This window comes from Sceloporus undulatus, chromosome 3 (assembly GCF_019175285.1).
Source record: "Sceloporus undulatus isolate JIND9_A2432 ecotype Alabama chromosome 3, SceUnd_v1.1, whole genome shotgun sequence".
In the NCBI taxonomy this organism is placed as follows: Eukaryota; Metazoa; Chordata; class Lepidosauria; order Squamata; family Phrynosomatidae; genus Sceloporus; species Sceloporus undulatus.
Genome location: NC_056524.1, coordinates 170821767 through 170846426, shown reverse-complemented (window position 1 = coordinate 170846426; position 24660 = coordinate 170821767). Strand labels below are relative to the sequence as shown.

Genomic DNA, 24660 nt, shown 5'->3' with positions numbered 1-24660 from the left:
CAAAATAAAGCTGCTTCGGGTCACTTTGGGAGTATGCTGTTTAAATGTTGCATGCGTCCTAAGAGTCCGGAAGCTGCGCCAAAGCTGTGCTCCAGTCCTTAGGACTGGATTGTGGCTTTGGCACAGCTTCTGGACTCTTAGGATGCATGCAACATTTAAACAGCATACCCCCAAAGTGACCCGAAGCAGCTTTATTTTGGCCAATCGGTATGGGGCCTAAGACATAGAGATATCTTTAAATCTTGTGCACAGCTCCTTTTCCTTACTGTTGGTTGGCATAATAAAATTTAGGATTGATTTTAAAAATCCCAGATTATTCTGATCTACATTAATATGGATTTTGGAACATTGCAGTTAAGGGCCTCTATATTACCTGCACTGCCAGCCCAATTCATTCTTCATGGGTCAGTACACAGTATGGACAATATGAAAATGAAACATTTTAATTGCTGAAGTGACTACTATAATAAGCTATTGCCATTGGGGACTGCAGATGGAAACAAACTGCAGTTTTCCATTCTTTGTATTTGTAGGTTTCATTCATTGTCCTTAAAAATATATATTTCTCTTTTTTTGTGTTAGAGCTCTTCTCTGTTGCTTACTTCAGTATTTTATCTTCTATTAATGTTGTTGTCTTATTTTGTTTCAGGGGCTCAACAGCATTTTTGAAGTTTACCTGGTGGGAAACAATTCGAACCATTTTATCATATCCCCAACGTCAATTCAAGGAAAGGCAGACATCCGGATTCGAGTTGCAGTGCCACTGGATTTTGAGACGATTCCTCGTTATGAATTTTCAGTAAGAGTTCTTGGGAAAATGTGGGGGGAGATGGAAAGAAAAAGGGACAGAAGATGTTGGATATGGTCTTTTGACAAAAAGGAGAAATCTGGTTTGTTTGAGGTGGAATCAGACTTGTTTTGCAATTAGTTGTTATTTGTCATCAGGTCATATTTGACTTGTGGTGACTCTATGAATACAAGACCTCCAAGAGCCTTGGTCATTAACGTGCTTGTTCAGATGTTGCAAACTCAGAACTATGGTTGAATCAATCCACCTGTAGTGTGGTCTCCCTCTTTGCATATTGTCTTTCACTTTGCCAAGTATTAACATCTATCCCAGTAAGCCAGATCATCTCATAATTCATATCATAATAAAGGCTTGACTTGTTCTAAGACCCCCATTCCATAGTATCCACAAAACTTTCCTCCAGCATCACATTTCAGATGAGACGAATTTCCTCCTGTCAGCTTTTTTCACTGACCAGTTTTCTCATAGAAATCAGAAATACTGTGGCCTAGACTACTGTTGGCCTAGATGTTGCCACAAAGAAGTCCAGATTTCAAACACTTCCTTGATAATAGAATATGCCTGAGTTGTATCCATGGTAAAATATTCAACGGCAGAACAAAATCATCATTAACTTGTTTTATATATTACATTCAAGACTTAAAAGATTTTCATAGAAGTCCTTACAACATCCTGATAGCAATCTAGTCTTATTATTCTATTATTTCATATAGAAGATGAAGGAGCTGAAGTTAAGAGAACAATAGCTAGATGTAACCATTACACTACAGCAGACATCTCCAACTTGATGTGCCCCAAATGGGTTTTATTGTAACTTCTGGCATTTACAGCAACAGTGATTGGGGATGGTGAGAGGTGTATTGAAAACCAGTTGCAGGGTGGCAGGCTGTAAAGGACTGAGCTACAGAAACTAAAGGCATCTGTTTTAAAAGAAATGATCTCTCCTTAAATATTGCTCTGTAGAAGTTTCCATTTTACAGGATGAACTAACACATTTTCCTTCCTCCCCTCCCCCCCTTAAGAAATAAGGCATTTCTGGGTTCTTTTCCTTCATCCCGTTAAAGATTCTCCTTTTCTAGCATATTTTAAAGATGTGCCTGTCCTGTTCCATTCCCCTCCAGGTGTGCCATTTTACATGAAGTAGTTAAAATGCAGCTTGTGTATCTTCATAAAATTTATGGTCCCTATGCCATGAGCCATGGTGTAAGTAGGTCATGTGATAGTTCTGCCAGAAGAAGCAGATGTTTAATGGAGCACAGCTGTACAGAGCTTGTGTGCATACATCGGTCCTTTGCCAGAATACACCCCAGAATAGTTGTCATTAAACATGGCTGTATTACATCCATAGTTTTATTTTCAATGTATGAATGACTTGTATAAGCACTTCTATTAAAAATAGACATCTCTCTCCATGTTCTTCTGGAGTTAGGCTATAGATGGTCTTTGTAGGTTCTGGATTTAACATAATGATCCCTCTCTAGTAACTGTTGATAGACAAAAATTAAAACAATATAGTTAAAAACAAGTTCATAGTTTGAGTGCTCATGTCTACTAAGGGTGTGTGTGCTCGTATTGCCTGGAAGGTTTTTAGATTGTAAACCAACTGACCTCATAGTAAAGAAAACAGCTGTGCTTCGGAAAAATAAAAACATGGATTGAACTTCAAGGTGCAAACCCTGACTTTGAAATTTCTGAAATTCTTAGATTGATAACATGTATTAATGACCAAAAGGAATGATGCATCATGTTATAAGTATCTGTGTTTATTTCTGGGGGATCTTCTTCTTCTTCCAAAAGTATAATGGAAAGGGATATTGTTGTGTGCCTTGAAGTCATTTCTGACTTATGGCAACCCTGAGAACCTATCATAGGGTTTTCCTAGCAAGAAAGGAGGTTTGCCATTGCCTTCCCATGAGGCTGAGAGCATGTGACTTGCCCATGGTCATCCAGTGAGTTTCATGGCTGAGCAGGAAATTTAACCCTGGTCTCCAAAGTCATAGTCCAACCCTCAAACCACTATATCATGCTGGACATCTTGTGAAGTGGGATCCCTTGGAATTTGAGGTGTTCTTTAAATGTACCTAAATAATTTACCAGTTTTCATGGGGAAAGGTTTAAGCTGCCTAGGCTTGAAAAGACATGATGGGTGAGACTTGAGGGATCTTATATGTGTTTTGGAACAATAAAAAACAAATTACAAACTGGCTATAGGAATTTCAGAGGAGAAACTATGGGGAAATTTGGGGAGCAGAAATACTGCCCTGATGACCTTATATTTGACAAACATGAATTAGTTTATCACTTCTGGGAGACTCCTACTCCTGACAATTCTAGTTTTTATCATTTATCAAGCAATAGTCATAACTGGACATAATACAACTGGGCATAAAGGGGTGCACAGACAAAACATTAGTGTAACAATATTGTTAAGAGTCAGGGGTGAAACACTGGCAGTTATGGTGGGGCTTTCATAGCATTTGTTACTTTATCCAGTGGGGTCTGTTTCCAAAGTGCTAAATTTTAGGTTTTTTTAAAAAAAAAGAGGAAGAAAATGAAAAGAGATCTGCTGTGAGCCTTATCTTCCAAAATTTAGGGCCCCAGCTGCAATGGCTTAAATAGAACACCCCCTCCCTTTTTATGTTTCAAGCTATAAAAGTTTTATGTTCTATAAAACTTTGGTTTAAATGCACCTATCAGGCAGTGGAGCTTTTTCCAGCTGCCTGCTTGAGCTTCGTTCCAGTGTCTGTGTGAGCTGTAAATTTGGGGAAAGTCAAAGCAGCTCTGTAAACATCATGCCAGCAGCCTCTGTTGCTATTAGTTTTGACAGTGGGGCCTTTGTACACCAACGAGGAAACATAAATAAAATCCTGCCCTTCTGGTGCACTGCAAGGGAGAAAAATGAAATGTAAATCTTTGGGTTAAATCCTGTCTGGGTTTAGAAGAGTAGAGGATAAGGTATCAGGAGAACCTTATGGCATTTTCCCTGTGGCACTGATCCTTTTGTACATCCATGATGCTGATACCTACGGTTATACTTCCAATGGGTATATTAAAGCAGAAGGTGGTGGTTTAGGATTAAGGGTAATATTGGAATTACAAACTTCAAACCTAAGGGCTGCTGCTTTATTTATACAGATTCAGTTTGTTTGAATCAAGAAGCCTCAGGTGCTAAAAATCCAGTGAAACAAAGAAATGTGTGGGGGTTACATTCTCAGGATCTTTATTTCTACTTATATCCCAGTTTTCCCACCATTGTATAAAGTATATTTGTTTGGAAGGAGCTGGCAGATATAATTCTCTAGGAGTAGTGGTAGACCCCATTCCCAGATGTTTCATCAGATTGCTTTACATTATTTTCCTGCACCCAAGGCTTTATAGTTGCCCAAATTAGAGTGTGTGGATATTAAAATTGAGGAGCTGCAGCCTAGCAAAGGGCACAGTGACATAGAAAAGCTTTCTGCTTTTAATGGAGAGTTCTCATCCATCATACATGTTCAGTGGTGTATGGGTTCAAGGCCTGGTGCACAAACTGCCAGCCAAATGCTTACTGCTATCATAACAGTCCATCAAAGGAGTTCATGGGGTGTTTAGAGCCTCTCATTAAAAGAAATCAAGAAATATATACAAATGAAAGCTTCACATTCATCATTTGCCACTTGTTCCCACTCAGCTGTTTGCAAATGAGAGCCTGCCAGACCACGTTGGCTTTGCACGGGTGAAAATTAACCTCATCAATGAGAATGACAACCGTCCGATATTCAGCCAAGTCCTGTACAACATTAGCCTCTTTGAGAATGTCACCGTGGGAACTACAGTTCTGACAGTTCTGGTAAGAGGAAACCATACGTCTCCTAATCTGCTTTTAAAAATATATTTCAGTATACTTTTTCTATTTAAATGGTTTACATTGTTCTGTGCTGTACATTGCATGATGCACTGTGTAGTTTACAAACATTTAAATGTAGATAATAAAGGACAGTTGTCAACCAGCTAGTTAGCAGACTAAATGTACCACTCATTATATGAGGAAGGAAAGGCATCTCTGCTTTAGAACAGAACTGAATACATGGGCTGGGGAAACATGAGCCACATGCCCATATGCTTTGTCTCTTGTCACTCCAGTCTGAGTGGACAGGCCAGCATAAATTGATTATCAAATGTTCAGTTATCAAAACTGTAATCGAGACAGTGTGACAGAATAATAGTCTTAAATTGGCTGTAGATGTTGGAAGCTACAGTATGAGATGCTCTAAAAGCATTAATAGTCTGAAAGTGAAGGAAGTGGTACCTAACATAAATGAAGAGGTGGGGAAAAAGAAGTGGGAATATCTGTATACAATGTTGGAGATAGACAAAACAGAGCCAAAAGACCAAAGAGAACTGTTTTTGTAACAGCTATCCTCAAATCTTTAAATTCTTTTTTGGGCAGCTTCAGATGGGGAAGAATTCTCATGAAATGCCATGTTTCATTCTTGTACAGACTGATTTTATTTTGGACATGACATTTTCCTCATTCTGAAGTATTGTCGGGGATCTCCCACATTATCAAAGACTTCTCACTGTCACTCCCAGCTGAATTTAAATTAGCCCAGTAGTTTCCAAAATGAAATATATAAATTACTTGCCTTTTGTATTTCTACTGTCATCAACCCTGTAAATAAGGTCGGCAAGTAAATACAGCTATTGTTTCCAGGACACAAATTCAACAGAGATCAAGTGAGAGAAAGATGTTACGCGCTAGAAATGTAGCACTAAAGCAAAATTATCCTAATGCTTAACTAATATAATAATGCAAAAGCAGCATTTAGTACTTTGATTGTAACTCCTGAATAATAATTTTAAAAATGCTGAATGGAAATTGGGGAAAATCAGTGTCTGAAATGTTGCATGAGACTGGATGTGACATGTAATCAGTGGGAGGAAGAAGGAGAACCCAGCAAATTTCAAGAGAGGACTAGATGTAAACCCATAAATATTCAGTGCAATCAAAACAAAAAGAATTGGAAACTTTTGATACTTTGAGGCAGTCTGGTTGAGCTTCTAGGCAAGGTGGGCAACTGTATTTTTTTTGGGGGGGGGCATTTGTACCTCTCCCACAATCCCTTGGTGGACCACACTGAATGTCACCCCAAAACACAAATTAATATCTTGTCACTTTCAGTTTCAATATTGGCCATTTTTTCAGCCATTTTTTCAGGGGTTATGGAGAGGAGAGAAAAAACAACTGTGTTTTGCAGCAGTTTTTGTGTCTTTGGATTGTATTTCTGACCAAAACACATCTCAGAATTTCTTAATATTGTGGGGCAGGGTCTGTGGGTTTTCAGAGGTGTTCTGAAGGGGGCACAAAGAGGGTTTGGATGGTGCATCCAGCTCATGGGCCACAGTTTCTCCATTCATGTTTTATGATAATCTCCAGCAGACAAATGTGAATCCCTTTGCTTGATCAGGAATCATTATTTTGTGGCAAAGATGGCTGCAATTCTGTAATAATACTATCAGGTTAAGTATGAATATCACATCTTTCCATTGTATCTGCATCCTGGAATCAGTCTGACATCTGTTTGGCTGCACGTGAACCACTAAACCTGCAATAGAAAGGGAAAAGAATCAGGCAGAGTCTCTATATCAAAATTCTAGGGAAAGATTTACCTAAGAATGATAAAAGTATAAGGAAAAAATGCATATATATCATCAAGAGGAACATTAAGAAAGTATACTGAGGTGTATGTGTGTTTTTCAAAAGGAGAAACTATTCCCTAAGGTTGGATATAGCAAAAGCTCAGAGTTCTTTATGCTAGTGGGTTTTTAAATATATATATATACTACCAGTTGGTGGTGTCTTTATGCCACTGTAGTTAAATATGTATGAATTCTTTCTTCTTGTATGCTTTTAACTCACTGGGCCAATTCACATTTATGCAGCTGATGCATTTTCAGATTCCCCACAATCTTTCCTCTGGTAAATGCAAAGTGTTGGGGTGCAGGAAGGAAAGCGTTACTACATAGAGGCGAGGCCTGCAAAGTTGTGTGTCTTGAAACTACAACTGGCTATCACCTGTCCTGTTCATGTGCACAACCTAATTAAAACAGTTACAGCTGTTCATTGGGAGATACAAGATCAAGAAACGGCAAACACGTCAGCCGACCCTCTATTACTATCTTCCATTACTATGTAACATGCTGAGTGCTAACAGACCACGTGGTCCTGAGTTAGTATATTCCCCTACCTCTCATCAACCTACACAGGAAAATAGTAGCAGGCCAAGAATATAGAAGACAAAATGTTTTAAAGTGTTTGTATGTAAGTGTGTTTATTCTACCAACAGATGGTATGAAACTGTACAGAGCCCCTGAGCTGTTCCCATCTGACAGTTATTAATATTTCAAACAGATGTTTAGCTAGTCAGGCTGTCAGGCACTAAACAATGAGATTGTTACAGCATCTCTCCCACACACACACTTCCAGCTACGCCAGCATTTTGGAGCAAATGCAAAATGCCAGGAGTTGAATCCTCTATGATAAATCAGAATGCATGCAATTAGCATTGAAATCCAGATTGCCCTTCCAGCTGATCCCAAACTTTTAGCAGGCTTCAGAAAGTGCTTGTTCATTTTGTTTTTGTGTTTGAGATGCAACACTCTGCACATGTCAAAAGTGCCGTTCACTTCAGTGATTGTTCCTGTAAGCACTGCACACTCTGGATAGGACTGAATGGCAATGGGAGAAGTAAGGTAATCTGCAGACTGAGCTGACTAATGATAATACTGTTTTATTTTTCATAAATGTGTTAGCGATTCTTAAAAACAATTGAGTAAAATAAATTATAAGTGATTTTTAAAAAATAAAATAGGCATTTCTTAGAATATATATTAAACCTGTGAAATTTGATCTCCACAACAAAACAAAACATCAGTGGATTGCTTGCAGAGTTACTATACAGTGTTACCCCGGGATACGAATGCGCCGCCTTACGAAATTTCCGGGTTACAAAAAAATCCAATTGAAAAAAACTGTTCCGGGTTACGAAGGTTATTTCGGGTTACGAAAAAATTTTTGGTGCTTTTCGGCGCTTTTTTGCACCAAATCGCGGCTTTTCCCCATTAGCGCCTATGGGGTTTCGGCTTGCGAAAGCCTTTCGGGTTACGAAAGCGGCGGCGGAACGAATTATTTTCATAACCCGGGGTAACACTGTATTTTGAAAAGCAAAAAAGAGGACACATTTACCCATGGAGTCTTTCAAACCACTGATTGCTATGACAGCTCTCACTTTAAGTACCACTACTATATAAGCTTTCATAATTGCTATGAGGAATAATCATAACCTGCATGGTATTAAAATAACAATTTCAGTTGTTTATTTAGCACCAGATCCTGTCTAAACTTTGAAGCTAAGCAAAGTCAGCCCTAGTTAGTACTTGGATGGGAGACCACCAGTGACTATCTATAGGCTATATTTCAGATTAGTGAACTGGCAAAATTACCTGTGAATATTCTCCAGCTAAGAAAACCCTGTGAAATTCATGGAGTTGCCATAAGTCAAAAGGCAACGTAAAGGCACATACACTTTTAGAAATATTTAATAATAACAACCATCAATCTGGTTACAATGGAAGTTTCGATAACTAACTAATTGTAAAATGAAGTACGCTCAAATTGTCACTAACAATAAACTATGAAACACATTAGTGTATGAAACCGTGTCTGTAATTACCCTGTGCTGCGTAGGGGGCTTTGCTCTTCCTCCTGAGACAAGGGAACCAGAAAGAATAAGGGAGGGAGGAACTAGGAAGCAAAACCCTCAGGTCAATCAGTGAAGGTTGCAAGTAGGCTTGGCTAGGCTGGAGCCTTTCCTTTCCGCCTTCCATACCTCTTCCAACAACTGTCTCAGACTGAAGTGGGTGAGTCATTCAGTAACCACCATGGAGCTGAGACTGACTGCTTCTCTCTTCCTGATTTAACATGGTATGTCTCTCTTCCTCCTCCACAGAGTTCTGCTGCCTGATCACCCACCACAACCCAGTTGGGAGAAAACTAGACATTTTAAAAAATCTTGCCAGACAGAAATTTTCCCTCTGAAAAAGATGACATGTCTGGGAAAAGAAGTACATAAGCTCACCCTAGTTATTAGACAGTCTGACCGTAAAACCTTGAATGATGTGTATTTTACATATCTTCTGTGTGATTCTTGATCAGAATTGTTTCCTTAATACTGTGGTCCATGTGGACTAGCTGAAAAGATGCAAGGGCATCTCTGTGGTCACAAGTATTTCCTTTCTCTCTCCACACACTCCACCCTGCAATAATTATATGCCTGCCTATGCCAGACAGATGGCTTACTGAATTGTTCTTATCTTTTATCTGGGGTGGAAATCATGTGTCCCTGCAGACATTGTAGGAATGTAACTTCCATTATTTTTTTACCATTATCTATGATGGCAACAGATGCTGGAAGTTGTTGTCCAACTATATTTTCAACATGAATCTCATCCCTGTTCTATATGTTTGTTACTGAGAGGGTGGTTTTTTAAATATGTATTTCTTTGGGTTTGTGCATGGCTCGTGTCTTATCCCAATAGTTCCTCTGATGTAGCAGCTTCAAAGACCACTTTAGTAAAAGTACCATCTTGTGGAAGGAATTGATGTCAATGCTTTTCACAGGTGCCTTTGGGGTTTCTTCATTGCCTCCCCTTGCTCTCTTAAACTTTGGGACATAAATGTAAGGACTGTGCTGTTCTGTAAAGGGGAAGGAAATTTCATGCTCACTTACAGCATTCAAAGTGTGTGTGTGTCTGTGAGAGAGAGAGAGAGAGAGAGAGAGAGAAAGCTGTACAGAGCAAAAATGTGTATTATTTTTCAAGGCTTATTTTAGACAGATGTAAGCTGAATTCAGAAACAAGCACACAGATTATGAAAGGCTGCTGAATAAACAGTTGATTTCCCCCCCTTGGCCATATCTTCCTGATTGTCTCAGTGTTCCTTCTGATTTGGGTAGTTTCAAGACCCTTCATGAAAGAATATAATTTTTTTCCACCTGTGTCATACAGCTTTGGGTTTGGTTAACTCTGTGGTTCATGAGTTGTGCTCCCAGTTTGACTTGAGTAGGTTGGTCCCCAAGACTCTGTAATGTATATATACCTGGTGAAAGAAGAGGCACTCCTGGGAATAGAGATGGAGCCGGCCTAGCTTCCTTGCATAAGGGAGTTTCACAGTCAAGGCACTGCTACAGAGAAAGCCCTGTTATGTGCACCCATCAACCTAGCTTCACAAGATATTGGAAAATGCAACAGGGCCTTCTCTGAAAATCTCAAATTTCTTGCAGGCTCATATGGGAGGAGGCAGTCTTTTGGATATCTTGGCCCCAAGTCATTTAGGGCTTTGTAGAGCAACACTAGCACCTTGAACTGAGCTCAAAAGCAAATTGAAGGTTAGTTCAGTTATTGTAGGATCACTGTTATATAGTCTTCAAAATGCATACCTGACACCAGTATGGCTGCTGCATTTTGCACTAGCTGCAGCTTCCAAACACTTTTCAAGGGAAGGCTATAGTAATCTAAATAAGTAACTAAGACATGAACACCTGTGGCCATATCTGCCTTCCCCAAGAAAGGGCACAGTTGGTGAACCAGCTGAATCTAGTCATGGTGCTCCTAGCCACCACAGCAACCTGGCTTTCTAGTAGCAGTGCTGGTTCCATGAACATCCCAAAGCTACAAACCTGATCTTTCAGTAGGAGAGCAACCCTATCCAGAACAGGCGATCTCAGTTGTAGGTTGATTTTACTACTGACCAGCAATATTTGTGTCTTGTCTGGATTAAGCCTCAGGCTATTCACCCACATCCAATCTTTTATTACAGCCTCCTTGGCATCAGTAGTAAATGAGAAACAGAGCTGGGTATCATCAGCATACTGATGAAACCCAACCACAAAGCTCCAGACAACCTCTTCCTGCAGCTTCATGTAACTGTTGAAAAGCAGAGGGGACAACATTGACTCCTTTGGTCAAAAGGCTAATGGCCAAAAGGTTGAATAGTGTGTTTTTTAAATGTGAGAATTTGAGGCTTTGAAAGTATCAGGGGTGAGGGCTGCCCATGAATTGCACTTTCTCAGGGGCTGTATGTACAGCCCTTGAGTTCCCAATGTAAAGTCCCATACTATCTACAGCTACCTTTCTTCCTTTCTCATTTAGGCCTGGGTATAGCACAAAGCACATACACACATGAAATATATAAGAAAAGGAAAAGAGATTTTACTGTTGATGACAAATGACTATTCGTTTCTGTGGCATTTCTCTCCCTACTGTCTCTGACAGCAGAAAAACTGCTGTCTTTTTCACTTATAAATCAGCTGTAAAGCAATGGAGATTGCAAGCAGCAGGGATTCAGTGCCTCCTTTTCCTTTCCACTCCCAACTTGACTGACTTCCTCTTCTTTTCAGACATTCAAACATACAGCTCTACAAGATGCTTAGGGTGAAGATGCAGTGAGCATATGAAATGTGTAATATCCCCCCCCCCCCCAGTCTTTTAAAATATTTTTACCACTGGCTTTGCATTTTCCTTTCTCATTTTCATTTATTTTATTTATTTATTTTGGCATCCTTCTCTTTCATTTCTTTGTGTTCATCTTTATCATATAAGATTCAGGAGGTGTTTTGTTTGCAGGTGAACAGCTGGACAGCGCAGCCTTTATGGCAGCAGCTTCTGCAGCCAGCAAGGGAATGCAGAGAATGGCTGCAGGCTGGCCTCATGCTAGGAAGACTTATTTTCCAGAGGTCGGATACTTTGCAGATCTAGCCATGGAGAGTTACTGGTTCAAAATTAACACAGAAAGCAAAACTGTAGCTATATACATATTGCTTCCAGAAAGGAGTAGGTGGGTGAGACCACCCAATACAAAAAATGCACACAGACATAGACATTTCTCTTCAGTCATTATGGGTACAAGGTATGATTTGAGAGCACTCACCACCACCATGTTCCAGGTGGGCAACGTCTTAATTTTATCACATCATGTATGTATGACATTTTTAGTATTTCTAGTATTTTTCTGGTGCTTTTTAAAAAGCCACACACAGACACATTTAAACTGAAATCTATACCAGCTTAGTCAAGGGAGGTTCTTTCATGATGACACAATGGCCAGGCATTCAGTTCTGTGCATAGTCCAATTATGAAAGAAATTACCTTCTTTACTAAAACCAATTGTTTGCTAATATGATTGATGTCTAGGTAGAATATGGTCACCTCTCTTGGACCTGCGGTATATCTTATAAGATGCATTTTATAGGGCTTTGGTGATCACCACTCCCTTCTCCTTTTGTGTCATGTCTTTTTGGATTGTAAGCCTGAGGGCAGGGAACTGTCTAATTAAAAAGATTGTTTGTGCAGCGCTGTGTAAATTTACAGCGCTTTATAAATAAAGGTTAATAATAATAATAATAGCATATTTTTAAATAAATGTAAATGAAGACTATGTGTGTCATATGTGAAGTGCTTTCACAGCTAATTCATTGATTCAATATTTCACTGAATTTCACTGGTGAAATACACATTCACAGATAAGTTTTAACTAAATGAATTTGTTACCCATAATTTTGTTTCTGAGCCACATGTTTAATGTAAATGTTCAGCTTGAAATACACATGGCATGAATGTGTTGATCTTCATCAACAGAAAGGAAAGGGTAAGGAAGAGAACAATATCATCATTTGATAAGAAAGAGGAACAATCATTTCAAAGCTTCTACAGTGCTTGGTATATATTACTTCCTGATATAGTCCAGTTTTATAATGCTTTTGTTTTTTATCTTTTGCCTATTTGTTTAGAACAGGTGTGGGCAATATGGTGAGAGGCAGACCTCAAAGCCTTCCCCTTTCCTTACTAAAAATAAAAAAGTGAAAATAAGGGTTTATTTTATTCTCCTGTTTTGCTGTAAACCCACACACATCCAAAAGCAAAACAAGAAGTAGGCAACTGGCCACTAGCTGTTCTGATTTTCTTTTCACTCTGAAGGTTCAAGGTTTTGTGAGGTTGAACAGCCTGTGGTGGGTCCTGTGGTCACAAATCACCCCCTGGGCCTATGGGTCTTTCTTGCTTGGGTTCAATTTATGAGCTTTGCAAGATAGTGCCCTCTTTTCCCTGTACCTAAATATTGTCTGTTTAGCATTTGCGGTACAGTACTAGCAAAAATGTTGTTGTTCTTTATCTTGTTTCCCCTTGTTCCCTCCCTCCCCCCCCGTACATTTTGGGGGAGATTGAGAACATATTACAGAATTATTTATTCACACAATACATGCTGAAATGGTGGAATTCATTACCATTGTAGGTAGTATTGACTACAGCAAGTGATGGCTGCCAGTGTAGACAGCTTTGATGGGCAATTGGACAAACTGTTAAGGTTACCAGTGCCTACATATCATTATGGATAAATGTTACTTCCAGTATCAGAGACAGTGTGCTGGTTGTCTATGAGTTACTGGGGAACATACTGTAAACAGTGCAATGCTCTTGCATTCTTTTCCTGCACCCCATGCAGGGATCTGCTTGGTTGATGTTTTAACAAGAATGCTAAACTAGTTAGGCTTTTTGGTATGATCCAGTACAGCAGTTCATATCCAGAGTGGTCTTCATGCTTGCTCTCTCTTTTCAGCAGAGACTGGACCTAAATTTTCCCCAGATTACTGTATAGAAATTGCAAGATTAAATTATTGGTGGGAGCACTGCTTTCTCACAAATCTCTAGGCCTCAGCGTGACCTTTATATCTTGATTATTATAGTATTATGCCCTTCTGTTATAAACTGGCCTAGTCTTGTCTCATAAAGGGGAGTGAAACTGGCCAGAAAGAGTGTATGCAGTCCTTTGCAATAAGGCCTTACTTCATCCCCCAGGAACTCTTCCACTGCTACTATGGATGTATTTGCTTGTGAGGCTATTGCTACCAGCTCAGCCTCAAACTTTTTATTCCACAAATAAGGCAGTTACTGTAGGCTATATTTCAGAAGAAAGAACTGGCAAAACCACTTCTGAGTATTTCTTGTCTAAGAAAACCCTATGAAATTCATGGGGTAGCCATAATTTGACAGATGACTTCAAGACACATAGACATACACATTAGCATGGGGTAGGCAACCAGTAACGCCAAGCCACCACAATAATAACTTTGTAAAGGTTTATTAATGCAATAAAAGAACAGCAACCAAAACTCACCTTTGTTAGAGCTCACAATCAGATGCTTAAATGACTTTGATACCATTTGTTTTTAAGTTTCAGTTTGCAGTAAGTAGTAATTGATCAATCGGAAAACAAATTAAGCATAAACAGATTAGTCTAAGCCTCTCTAATCACGCCTTCATTTTTTCATCTGTAATTCCAGATCTCTTTCCATAGATGCCACTTTCAGCTTTCTTCCAATTCTCATCTTCTCCAGTCTTCTAGGCCTGTACAAAATTTTGCTTTCACTTTCTGTTGTCTGCAACCGCCCCCCCCCCCTTGCATTTTACAAGAAATTAAACTTGGTTACTGAACATTAACCCCAAGTATGCCAGTGCAAGACAACATACAAAGCTGTATGTATTGATAAAATAACACACAGCACAATTTCTTCATGCCTTCTGGCATCCAACCTCCTTGTTTATACAGAAGCACTTCATTATAAAAACACTGTTTATCCTTTATTATCTCCTTTTACTTTCTCTCATTTTGATGTGCCTGTACATTGTTGTTGTGTGTCTTCAATCACCCAGTGGGTTTCTTGGCCGAGCAGGGAATTGATCCCTGGTCTCCAGAGTCATAGTCCAACATTCAAACCACTGTGCCATGCTGTCTTTCCTTACTGGGCTTGCAAATGTGAGTGAGCAAAAGAAAGGAATTGCCCAAGACACTTTAGATGGACAGAAAATAGTCCTGACTATTAAATATACCTTCACAGTGACAAGGCATATAGCATGTAGGCAACAATCTTACAAACTGGCAAGGGATATCACACATAAGGGAAGAAGCAATTCATGTGCTTTCAGAATTGTATGACTCAGATTGGCTCCCAGGTAAAAGTGGAAGGTAGCTGACAATATGCCACTGAAATATTTGGCTGTTTCTGGGACCACTGCCTGGCCATCTGAAGCATGGCAAAAAACATCAAAGGCTGGGTTGGCTTTTCTCATATTCCAAAGCATCACAGTCTTTTAAGGGGGAGGGAATCTTTCTAATGAGTCTGCCCAATGCCAGGTGTAAAATACTGGACTGCAAATTGGTGAGAAATTTAAAAAATATGTAAACACTGTTGAGGAGTGCATAGAGTATAATGAGAGGAGATTATTATGACAAAGACAAATCAGTCAGTCAGTGAGGATCATGGAAGCCAGTCCTGAACCCAAGAAAAATTTCTCCCCAGCCAGTTCAAATGACCAGTAGTTTGAGATCCATGGGACGGTGTTTCTGGACTTAATGTTGCAATGCTATTAGCACAATTTAGGTGGGTTAGTTAGCAGGCTAGGGGATGTGGTGGCTCAAATGGTTAAGACATGACTCTGTTGATTGCAAAATTGGCAGGTTCACAGTTAGAGGCCCGGGTGCCACATGATGGGGTGAGCTCCCATCACTAGTCCCAGTTTCTGCCAACCTAGCAGTTGGAAAGCAGGCAAATGCATCTTCTTAGCTCTTCCATATGGACCACAGTATTAGGGAAACAGTTCTGATCAAAAACCACATAGAAGATATGTAAATTACACATCTTTCAAGGATGTTACAGTCAGACTGTCTAAAAACTAGAGTGGCCTTATGTCCTACTTTTCCTAGACATGTAATCTTTTTCAGAGGTAAAATGCAAGAGGTAAATAGGTACCACTCCGGTGAGAAGGTAAACAGTGTTCTGTGCAATCATGCTGGCCACCTGATCACAGAGTAGTCTCTGACAACTCTGGCTCTTCAGCTTAGTAACAGAGATGAGCACTGCCCCTTATGGTCAGTCACAACTTGACAACCTTGTCAACGGGGAATACCTTTACCTTTAGTTACCAGGCTAGAAGCACACTAGCAGAGACTGTAGAGGATTTTAAGTACATAAAGTTACTGATTGGACCTGAGGAAAGAAGTTCTCCCTCTGACTGCACGTTTCTCCTTTACCCAGAGACTGCATGACTGCAGGTCTCTCCTTTCCCTAACAATTCTCCAGGAGTGTCAGCCACTTAGAGTTCTTGTTTGACTGCTCATGACCCCATGATGAGCCTGGGGATGAGACATCTCCAAGCCCTCTTATCCTCCACTGCTCTGTTTTGGTCTTGTAAATTCAGGGCTCTGACCTCTCTGATTGTGTTTATCCCTCTGGTATGTGGTCTTCCTCACTTTCTACTTCCTCTATCTTTCCCAGCTTCATTGTCTTTTCTAGTGAGTCATGCCTTCTCATGATGTGGCCAAAGTATGACAGCCTCAATTTAATCATCTTGGCCTCCAGGGAGAGCTCAGGCTTGATCTATTCAAGGACCCCTTTGTTTGTCTTTTTGTCTGTCCATGGTATCCTTGACACTCTTCTCCAGCACCACATCTCAACGGAGTTGATTTTCCTCTTATCTGCCTTCTTCATTGTCAGGCTCTCACATCCATACATAGTGATGGTCAGTACAATGGATTGCACTATTTTAACTTTAGTGCACAGTTGTATATCATTAGGCTCTTGTACAGTTCTTTCATAGCTGCCCTTCCCATTCCTAGTCTTATTTCTTGACTGCAGTCTCCATTCTGTTTGATGTTTTATACAAAGTATTGTGTTGTCTATATATTTAACTATTTTGATTTCCTCATTGTCTAGGCTGAATTTATGTAGATATTCCATGGTCATTATTTTTGTTTTCTTTATGTTCAGTATCAAGCCTGCCTTTTCACTTCCTTCCTTGACCTTCTTTAATAATTGTTCCAAATCTGTGATGTTTTCTTCTAGTAGTATGATGTTGTCTATGCTATAGTCTATGGCCCAAAATAGATAGGCCAAAGGTGCGGCTTCCGGTCACCTTGGGGGTATGGTGTGCAGATGATGCACACACACACACACACACACACACACACACACACACCCTGAGCGGCCTGAAGCTACTCTGAGGCCGCCTAAAGCCACTGGCAAAATGAACAGATTTAATCTGCTCCTGCTGGTGGCCCATTCAGGACCATAGTGGCAGACTGCTTTAAATGTAGACCAGGCGGTTGCCATAGTCCCAGGCTGATCAGGGCCCAATTGCAGCTGAAGCAGCCAGAGGCCATTCCTAACCACCCATTTGTTTCACCCCTCTAAGCACATACTGATTTTTCTTCTGGTTGTGCTCAATTAACCACCATACATTTTCAATGTAGTCTCTAGTGCCTCTTCCTTTTCTGAACCCTGCTTGCATCTCTGGGATTTCTCTTTCCATATATGGTTGGAGCCTATGTTGTGGAATTTTGAACATAATTTTACCTGCGTGGGAAATTAATGCTACGATCCTATACTTGCTGCAGTCTTTTGTGTCTCCTTATTTATTTATTTATTTGGATGGAAATATAAATTGATCATTCCAGTCTGTTCACTACCATTTTGTTTTCCATATTTGTTGGCGTATTTTAGTTAGCACTAGAGTTATAATAAATCAAATCAACAAATAAATGCAAGTGAATTCTCATAGTAACTCTTTCCTGCTTTTTGCTTTTTAAACTGTCTTGCCCCCTTTGGAAACACTGGATGTGCAGAAACAGAGTTCCACACCCTGTCATTCATACTCTGTTTCTGAATGTACAACCCTTTTCCCATCAATCAATTGAACAATCAGAAAAGCAAACACTTTATAATTTTTTTTAAAAGGACTCCAATGGTTCCTGGTTAAATATTCTGGGAAATTCAGGAAACAGTGACAAAGCCCCCCCCCCCCGCCACCACCACATTGATTTAGGGTGCTCTTTGTTTTCTCAGCATCTCCTGTTCCTCGAGGCTATGAAGTTATACAACAACCAGCTTGTTCAAGAAGTGTGAAATTTGTTCTTGTTGACCTTTCTGTTATGTTATTAAAAGGTTTCCTGGCCAGTTGTTCTGGGGAAGGGGGAGGGGGACTCTTACTATTTCAATGTCTGTTGGTATTTGGGGCAGAATTTACCTATTTCTGCCTGAATCATTGTTAGTAACAGGCACACGCTTTATTTCTGCCCCTTTCCCCTTTGGATGATGTGCTTCAGGGCAACCCACTGCAAATACCAATACTTGAACTTAGCCTGGCACCCAGTGGTGAGATGTTAGCTCTCTGTTGAAAAGTCATGCTTAAGGAATTGTATACGTGTAGTGGAAAATCACAGAAATATGCATGAATTCACTTTACCATGAATGAGGCTAGCACATCTGTCTGAAATGTTCAGGTTTCATAAAGCAGCCAAGCTATCAAACACTACTAATGGCCATGCTCTTTCCTCCTATTCTGGATTCTGTCTTGGGCCACCCATTCAGCAGAGTTTCTCAAGTACCAGGATTGGAGGTACAATTAGGCAGATGGTGACAACCACCTCTTGGATCAGGGCCAAACTTCTAGATCTATGTTTTTTAACATATTTGGAGCCCGGAGGAGCATGGCTTACCTGCTCCCCTCTGTGTTTTTCATCCATACTCAGTAAGGGATTCTGGAGGCAGCTGCTGTTTACCTTGCCTTTGTAAGCGGATGTTCAGGTCACTACAATGGGATTGGCTAGAGCAGAATCCTATTCTTTCCTGGTTCAAGTTCAATTGTTTACTTTAGACCTGACACTAGCCTTGTTTCACCATCTTCCCACTGATGATGAGGCTAAAAAAACCCACCTTCAAGGTAGACAGAGGACAAGAAAGAAAAGGTAGCAGTTGGGTGGACACTTTGTAAAACGAGGTTTGATAGTCTTTGCTAACTGAGGTATGCTTGTAAATTTTGTGAATGCAATTCAGTTTCACCATGTGATCAGCAAACACAATTCTTTTCAATGTGTCCCCAAAGTGTATGTCCATATGTCCTTGTTCAGCACACTTTTGGAAGCTTATTAAGAACAGGTATAATAGAGATTTGGCAGAAGTAATATTTCAGTGCAAAGATAGTGCTAGCACCAAGGAAAACAGCCACACTTTTGACAAGGGTCAGTAAACAATCTTGACATTACTATCTAAGAGTGCTTTTATTCAGAGCCAATGGAAACTAGGTGTGGTGAGTTTATCTGAAAAACTTGTAGAGAAAGTCATGAGTTCTACAGAAGAAAGGTGGGTTATAAATGTAAGTGAATGAATACACAAAGGCAACACGGTATGATGAGAGCAAAGCTTGAAAAGATTACTTTTCTGGCTATACTGGCTGAGGAATTCTTGAAGGTGTAGTCCAAAAATGTAATGTATCCAATCCATGCTCTGGGTGAGAATATGGTGTAGATTATTATTAAATGCTCATTTTGCCCTCAATTTTCCCTCCCCCCTGAAATGCCCTTCATATTGGTCTGTAGCTTTCAGTTCTGTATAGTAGAAAGTAGACAAAAGTCTGGGTGGTGAGAAAGAGAAGAAGGATTTAAGAAGCCTTTGAACACATTCTGACTCACTCCTATGACCTTGTGCTGCAGGTTGTGGCCATGTGAGGAAAATCTGTGCCTGTAAAATGCCTAGCACATAAAGTCTCAGTTTGTGTGTGTTTGGTAATTAACTTGGGTGTTTCCATTTGTTTTCATTATTGATCTTGATGTTCTTATCACTCAAACAGAAATCAGATAGGAATAATTGCTGTTGCTGTGATGTCTATTTCCTTCCCATTTGTTGGGGTTCCATGCAAGGCAAAGGCTAGAAACAGTGCTGAAAAGTTGGCATACCTCCACCCTGAATCTATGAGCAGGGTTGGGAGCCAGAAGGCTATTGCCAACTTGATGAAGCTGTAGACTCTGTGTCCTGGCTGCCAAGCACTGAGCAATTGTATTAATTCATGTAGCTGTCTGAAGCTTAGGATAGTGTCTGCCATTCAGTGAGGCTGCAGCCTCAAAAATAAGAATGTGTGATTTCAGTGTACAAAAGTCTAGTTAGCATCATGTGGAGCTCTCATCCTTACACTTCAGATATCTGCTTCTCTGATGTTTGAAGGTGCATAGACAAATTAAAGGAAATGGCAAAGAGGTATAAAGTCTCAGAAGCCTCATGTGGACTTTAAATACCAGTACCCTAGCTGAGGGGATACTTTGGCCTTTACTGGCTGGGGAGTGAATAGGCAATGCCTAAAATGTGCTGCTTCTTTAGATGAAAATTATGAACATAGACAGTGGGTCTAAAGAAGCAGGCAAGGGCAAAAGTCTGTACCCTTGTGGCTTCTGGGTTTTAGTTAGCTGTTTGCTTTAAAACATACACCATTCCTTTCTCTTAAAAGTTCAAGACAGCCAACATGAAATAAAACTAAACATTACAAAAAATACACCAAAATCATTGAACGGCAAGCAGCTATTAAAACATAGTTAAGCAGCAAACTAATTTGCTGCTTAACTGTGGGTAGAACACAAATCACAAACTGTGAGAAATTAAAGCCATTCACAGTCTAAAAGCAAGTAGGCTTTAATCACTGAGGTAGGGGCATGTGGGGAACGTTTGGCCCTCCAGTTGTTTATGACTTCAGTTCTCAAAATGCCATTCTGCCATGCTGAATGGAACCATAGGCCACACCTTTCCTTTTCTACACTGGATGGGGAGAATTCTATCAAAGAGAAGGCAAGACAGACCTCTTAAATGAAATCCCGGAGACCCAGTGCTTATTGCAACCACCTGGTTTGCCCTTTATTGCCTCTTTAATTGAGAAACATAGCACAGTTCATTCCTCCCCAGATGATAGATTTCATACATGGCACACAGAAGCTTCAGGTGAATAAATGCTGTAATGTCAATGTGTGTGTATGTGTCTTCGGGTCACCTGTCAACATAAGACAACCCCATGAATTTCATAGGGTTTTCTTAGGCATGGAATAATCAAAGGCCATTTACCACTGCCTCACTTCCTCTGAAATACAGTATAGCCTATAATCTCTCTTCTAACCAGGGCTGATCATGATGGGATCTGATGCCTTCAGGGTATTTAGGCCACACTGTAATATACTGTAAGGATGTTCTTCAAAGATACTGTTGATGGCTACTTGAGCTCATGGATATTCTGTCACTTCACTTTAAAGGGAAGAGTTTTGCCATTCAAATCTGTCCAAAGATTGAGGTGGAATTGTGATTAGCTAGCAAAAATCCTCTTTAAGCTCTATAACCACATACTTTTACTTTGGACGAATGCTGTTTTACATTGTTGTTGTATGCTACTTGCTGATCACTCTAAGCCTCTAGTACTGCCTCTTTACAGGGAAAGCTACCTGAAACTTCATATTGCTTTGGTAAGTTGGGAAAGTAATGTCTTACCTTCTTCTCACACCCAGCCCACTCTCTTTTGTTACAGAAATAGAAGGTGATGTGGACAAAATTAGTTATTCAACAATTTTGCTTTGGGTAAACTGATTTAGGACATTCTTTATTCAGTTAGGCATGGGTTGCCAAGCCCTGAGGCCATTTGTGAGTATTTCTCCCTATGGTTATGCCTGGATAGAACAATATGATTTGTACATTGTTGGCCACTATCATTAGCAAGTCCCATGACTGTGGAAGAGGCCAGAGTCTATCACACAAGAGAATTTAAAGGGAAGACTAACAGTCTTGATTGCAAATCGATCTGTAGATGGGACCTTAGAAATTCTGACAAAGGAAAATGAAGAAACTTCGTTCTTGGGGCAACATGCATTCAACTTGGTTTTGAAGTTCTGAAGTGGGTGACTACTCAAGAGGCTATAATTTTGCCCCCCTTTCTGCCTGCTTTGTTCCCCGTGTAAGCCTGATGGTTTAGACTCAGATCAGTTACTTTAGCCTGCTTGAATCTCTTGGTACCAAACAGTCACTTGACTTCTTTTGTTAAGCTCTGTGAGATTCTGCTTTTTATTCCCAGCTGAGCTCTTGTTTTCTTCTTTCTTGAATGTAGAACAATGACAAGTCCAGAGAGAGAGAGAGAGAGAGAGAGATTAATGGAAAAATGCTGGTACTAGACATTAGGGTTAGTATGTATATATGTGAAACTCAGGGTTCACGTCAGAACTGTATCGTGACCCTTCTCCTGTACCCCATATGCTGCCAGTATAAAAGATAACATATATCATAACATATAACATATAAACTAACCATTTATAATGCTAGTTCTCCAGAACATACTGTTTTATTTACAGAGAATGGCTCAGAGGTTATCATAATTGACCTCAGGAACTTATTCGCCTTCAAAAGAGATATTTTGTTATTTTAAAGTTTCTTTCTGTCATCCTGGAATTCCCCCCCCCCCCGCCCCAGATTGCTTGCATACCCATCATACAGTTACTGCTTAGGGATGGTGGGCAATTCAACACATCTGGAAACTGTAAGATTAGGGAATGTGATCCTAAATACAGGATCTCATCTTACAAACTGCTCAGCTAATTTTCTCATGGATTTGTTCCTCTCCTCTTTTTTCTGCTTTTGCTGTACAGTTGCCCTTTGGATGCTTTGATTGTTAAAGTTTAACAAGTAGTGACATTAAAGGTTTGTAAGAAATGATGTATTTTCCCCCTCAATTAGAGGACACTGATCTATGCAATTCCATTGACCAGAGACAACCGGGAAGGGCAAGGCAGAAGACTGGGGAAGGTGAGAGAAGTGGGTGAAGAAATGCTTCAGGAGCCAAGGCCACCTACAGTAGGCACAGCCAGTAGTGGAAGCCAAACCAGGGCTGCTGAACAGAGTTGTAGGTGTCGCCTGTTATGGCAACTCAAGGAATTTCACAGGGTTTTCTCAGGCAAGGAATACTCAGAGGTGGTTTTGCCAATTCTTTCCTCCTGGGACCCCCCACCAAAAATGCCTCTCCCTCCTTCTGACAGGAAACTTCTTCTCTGGCCCAGAAAATTGGTCAAATGTAACTGCATGAAATCTGTGTGTGTGATACTGTTGAGCCCTAGCAAGAGACTATGGACAGGGAATTAAGGTTACTGAGGGCTGGTACAGACAGCCCTAAAGGGGTGGCTTGGGGGGGGGGATCATTTAGACACATGTCCCCAAGCTAGCAGGAAGCCATTGTGAAGCTGACTGACCGACCACATATGCACCGGCTTTGCGGTGCTCTGGCAGTGCAGCGTTCATATGCCATACGTCTCAGGAGTGCAGAAAAAGGCACCCTTTTGCTGGCTCAAAAAGCATTTTCCCACCTCTTTTTAAACTGGCAAATAGCTGGAACGGGGCTGCAGCATACAGTTGCCACAGCCCTTATCTGGCATTCAAAGGACTGTGTCAAACCGCCCCTTCAGGGCTGTCTGTACCGGCCCTGAGAAGCATGAATGAGAGTCCCTCAAGAAGAGGGTTGTGGCCAATCAAGACATCTTTAAAAGTCAAGAGAGGAGGGAGAGATGCATGGTTTTTTTTGGCAATTTTCAAAATATTTTCAAATATTTTTTCTGGCTGCAATTCAAATTACTGTGTAAGCATTTCTCTTTTTTAAAAAGAACCTTTTCATATTTAGATTACACAAGTGTGTAAATCAAAGAAAGGAAGAAAAAAATTCACACGGAGAGATATGCAATCACTGATTTATTGATGTAGTATTTACTGTATTTAAAACAATACAAGGTAATAATGGCTGGTGCATGTGAATCAAAATCATTTTTAGAGGAAAAACAAACACATATGCTAGCTTCAAAACAAGTGAGATGAAATTAACTGGATTTATGACAGGTATTCCCTTTCCTTTAATATTTTAAAGTGGTATACAAAAGATAATTTTAAAAAATTGATATTGTTATTAAAATAAAAAACAAGTGATCTTAGTTGAGACCCCAAATACTCATCAATTAAAAGAGTTACAGGAGGGGGCTAATAACACAGTTCTCAAACTGGGCATGACAGCCAGCTGGGAAGCATGAGCAAAGCGGTTGGTCTTCAAGAGGTGCTTAAAGCATCCCATATGTGATCCCTGCCAAATACCAGGAGGAGCATGTTCCAAAAGCAATTGCAAGTTGTAGAACAACCAGCAAATTCTCTGATAATCATAGTGATTACACAGGTCTGTATCAAAGAAAGCGATCTTCTAAGAATCCCAAGTCACAAGTTAGGAAAACCAACCATATTATGCAAGGGAAAACAAAACCCCTGTGAATTTAGCTGAGTACATAATAGTCAGTCAGTCCAGCTTTCAGCACTGATCTAATGCATGTCCCACTCAGCATCCTGGCTAGCATATTCTGCACTGGCTGCAGAGTATCCAAATACATGCATAGAGTTTGCCAGTCTAGCATCTAGAATGACCATGCTATTCTTCCCAAAGTAGAATGATCATTCCCAAGTTAGATTGATCAGAATTCATTCACAGTGAATTCCATTATAAGAAGTTAAATCCACTTCCCCGCATGCACCCCTCCCCAAAGCCACTTCAGCCACTTCATGATGGAGTGGTGGTTGCTGCCATAAAGAGAGAGCATGTCCATTTCTGAAAAGACCAGCCTTGGATCTGGAAGGCTGTTAGCAGCTGTTTCCTGTTTCCTGATACCCCTTTCCTAGGCAAGATGCTTAAGAGGGTGGTGGCTGCAGAGCTGCAGAATTTTTTAGGAGATTGTCTATGGAAATTACTGTGAATGAATTCAGATCATTCCAGTCTGATTGACAAAAAATAAACTATGCAAAATTATCCTTATACACTGGCTGGATCATTTATTTATTTATTTTATTAATTTATATCCCACTTTTCCCCCAATAATGAGACTCAAGGCAGCTAAGAACGTATTTAGAAACAATAGAAAAGCATTAGTAAAAGGATAAAAGTTA

At 40.1% G+C, this 24660-nt stretch overlaps 1 protein-coding gene across 9 annotated transcripts in view; it reads left to right on the top strand.

Annotated features, from left to right (window-relative positions):
- Window positions 1-24660, top strand: part of CDH23 (cadherin related 23) — a 568554-nt gene that overhangs the window by 303512 nt on the left and 240382 nt on the right. For 8 of the 9 annotated variants that reach the window (XR_006102875.1, XR_006102876.1, XM_042457557.1 and 5 more), the window contains exons 12-13: window positions 650-799; window positions 4479-4637. Coding sequence is in view for 7 of the 9 variants with exons in the window: in XM_042457557.1 (XP_042313491.1) it covers window positions 650-799; window positions 4479-4637 (309 nt within the window). In the remaining 2 variants the exon portion in view is untranslated. Of the gene's footprint in view, window positions 1-649; window positions 800-4478; window positions 4638-8796; window positions 9230-24660 lie in introns of those variants that run through there. The other variant, XM_042457561.1, reaches the window with a different exon arrangement.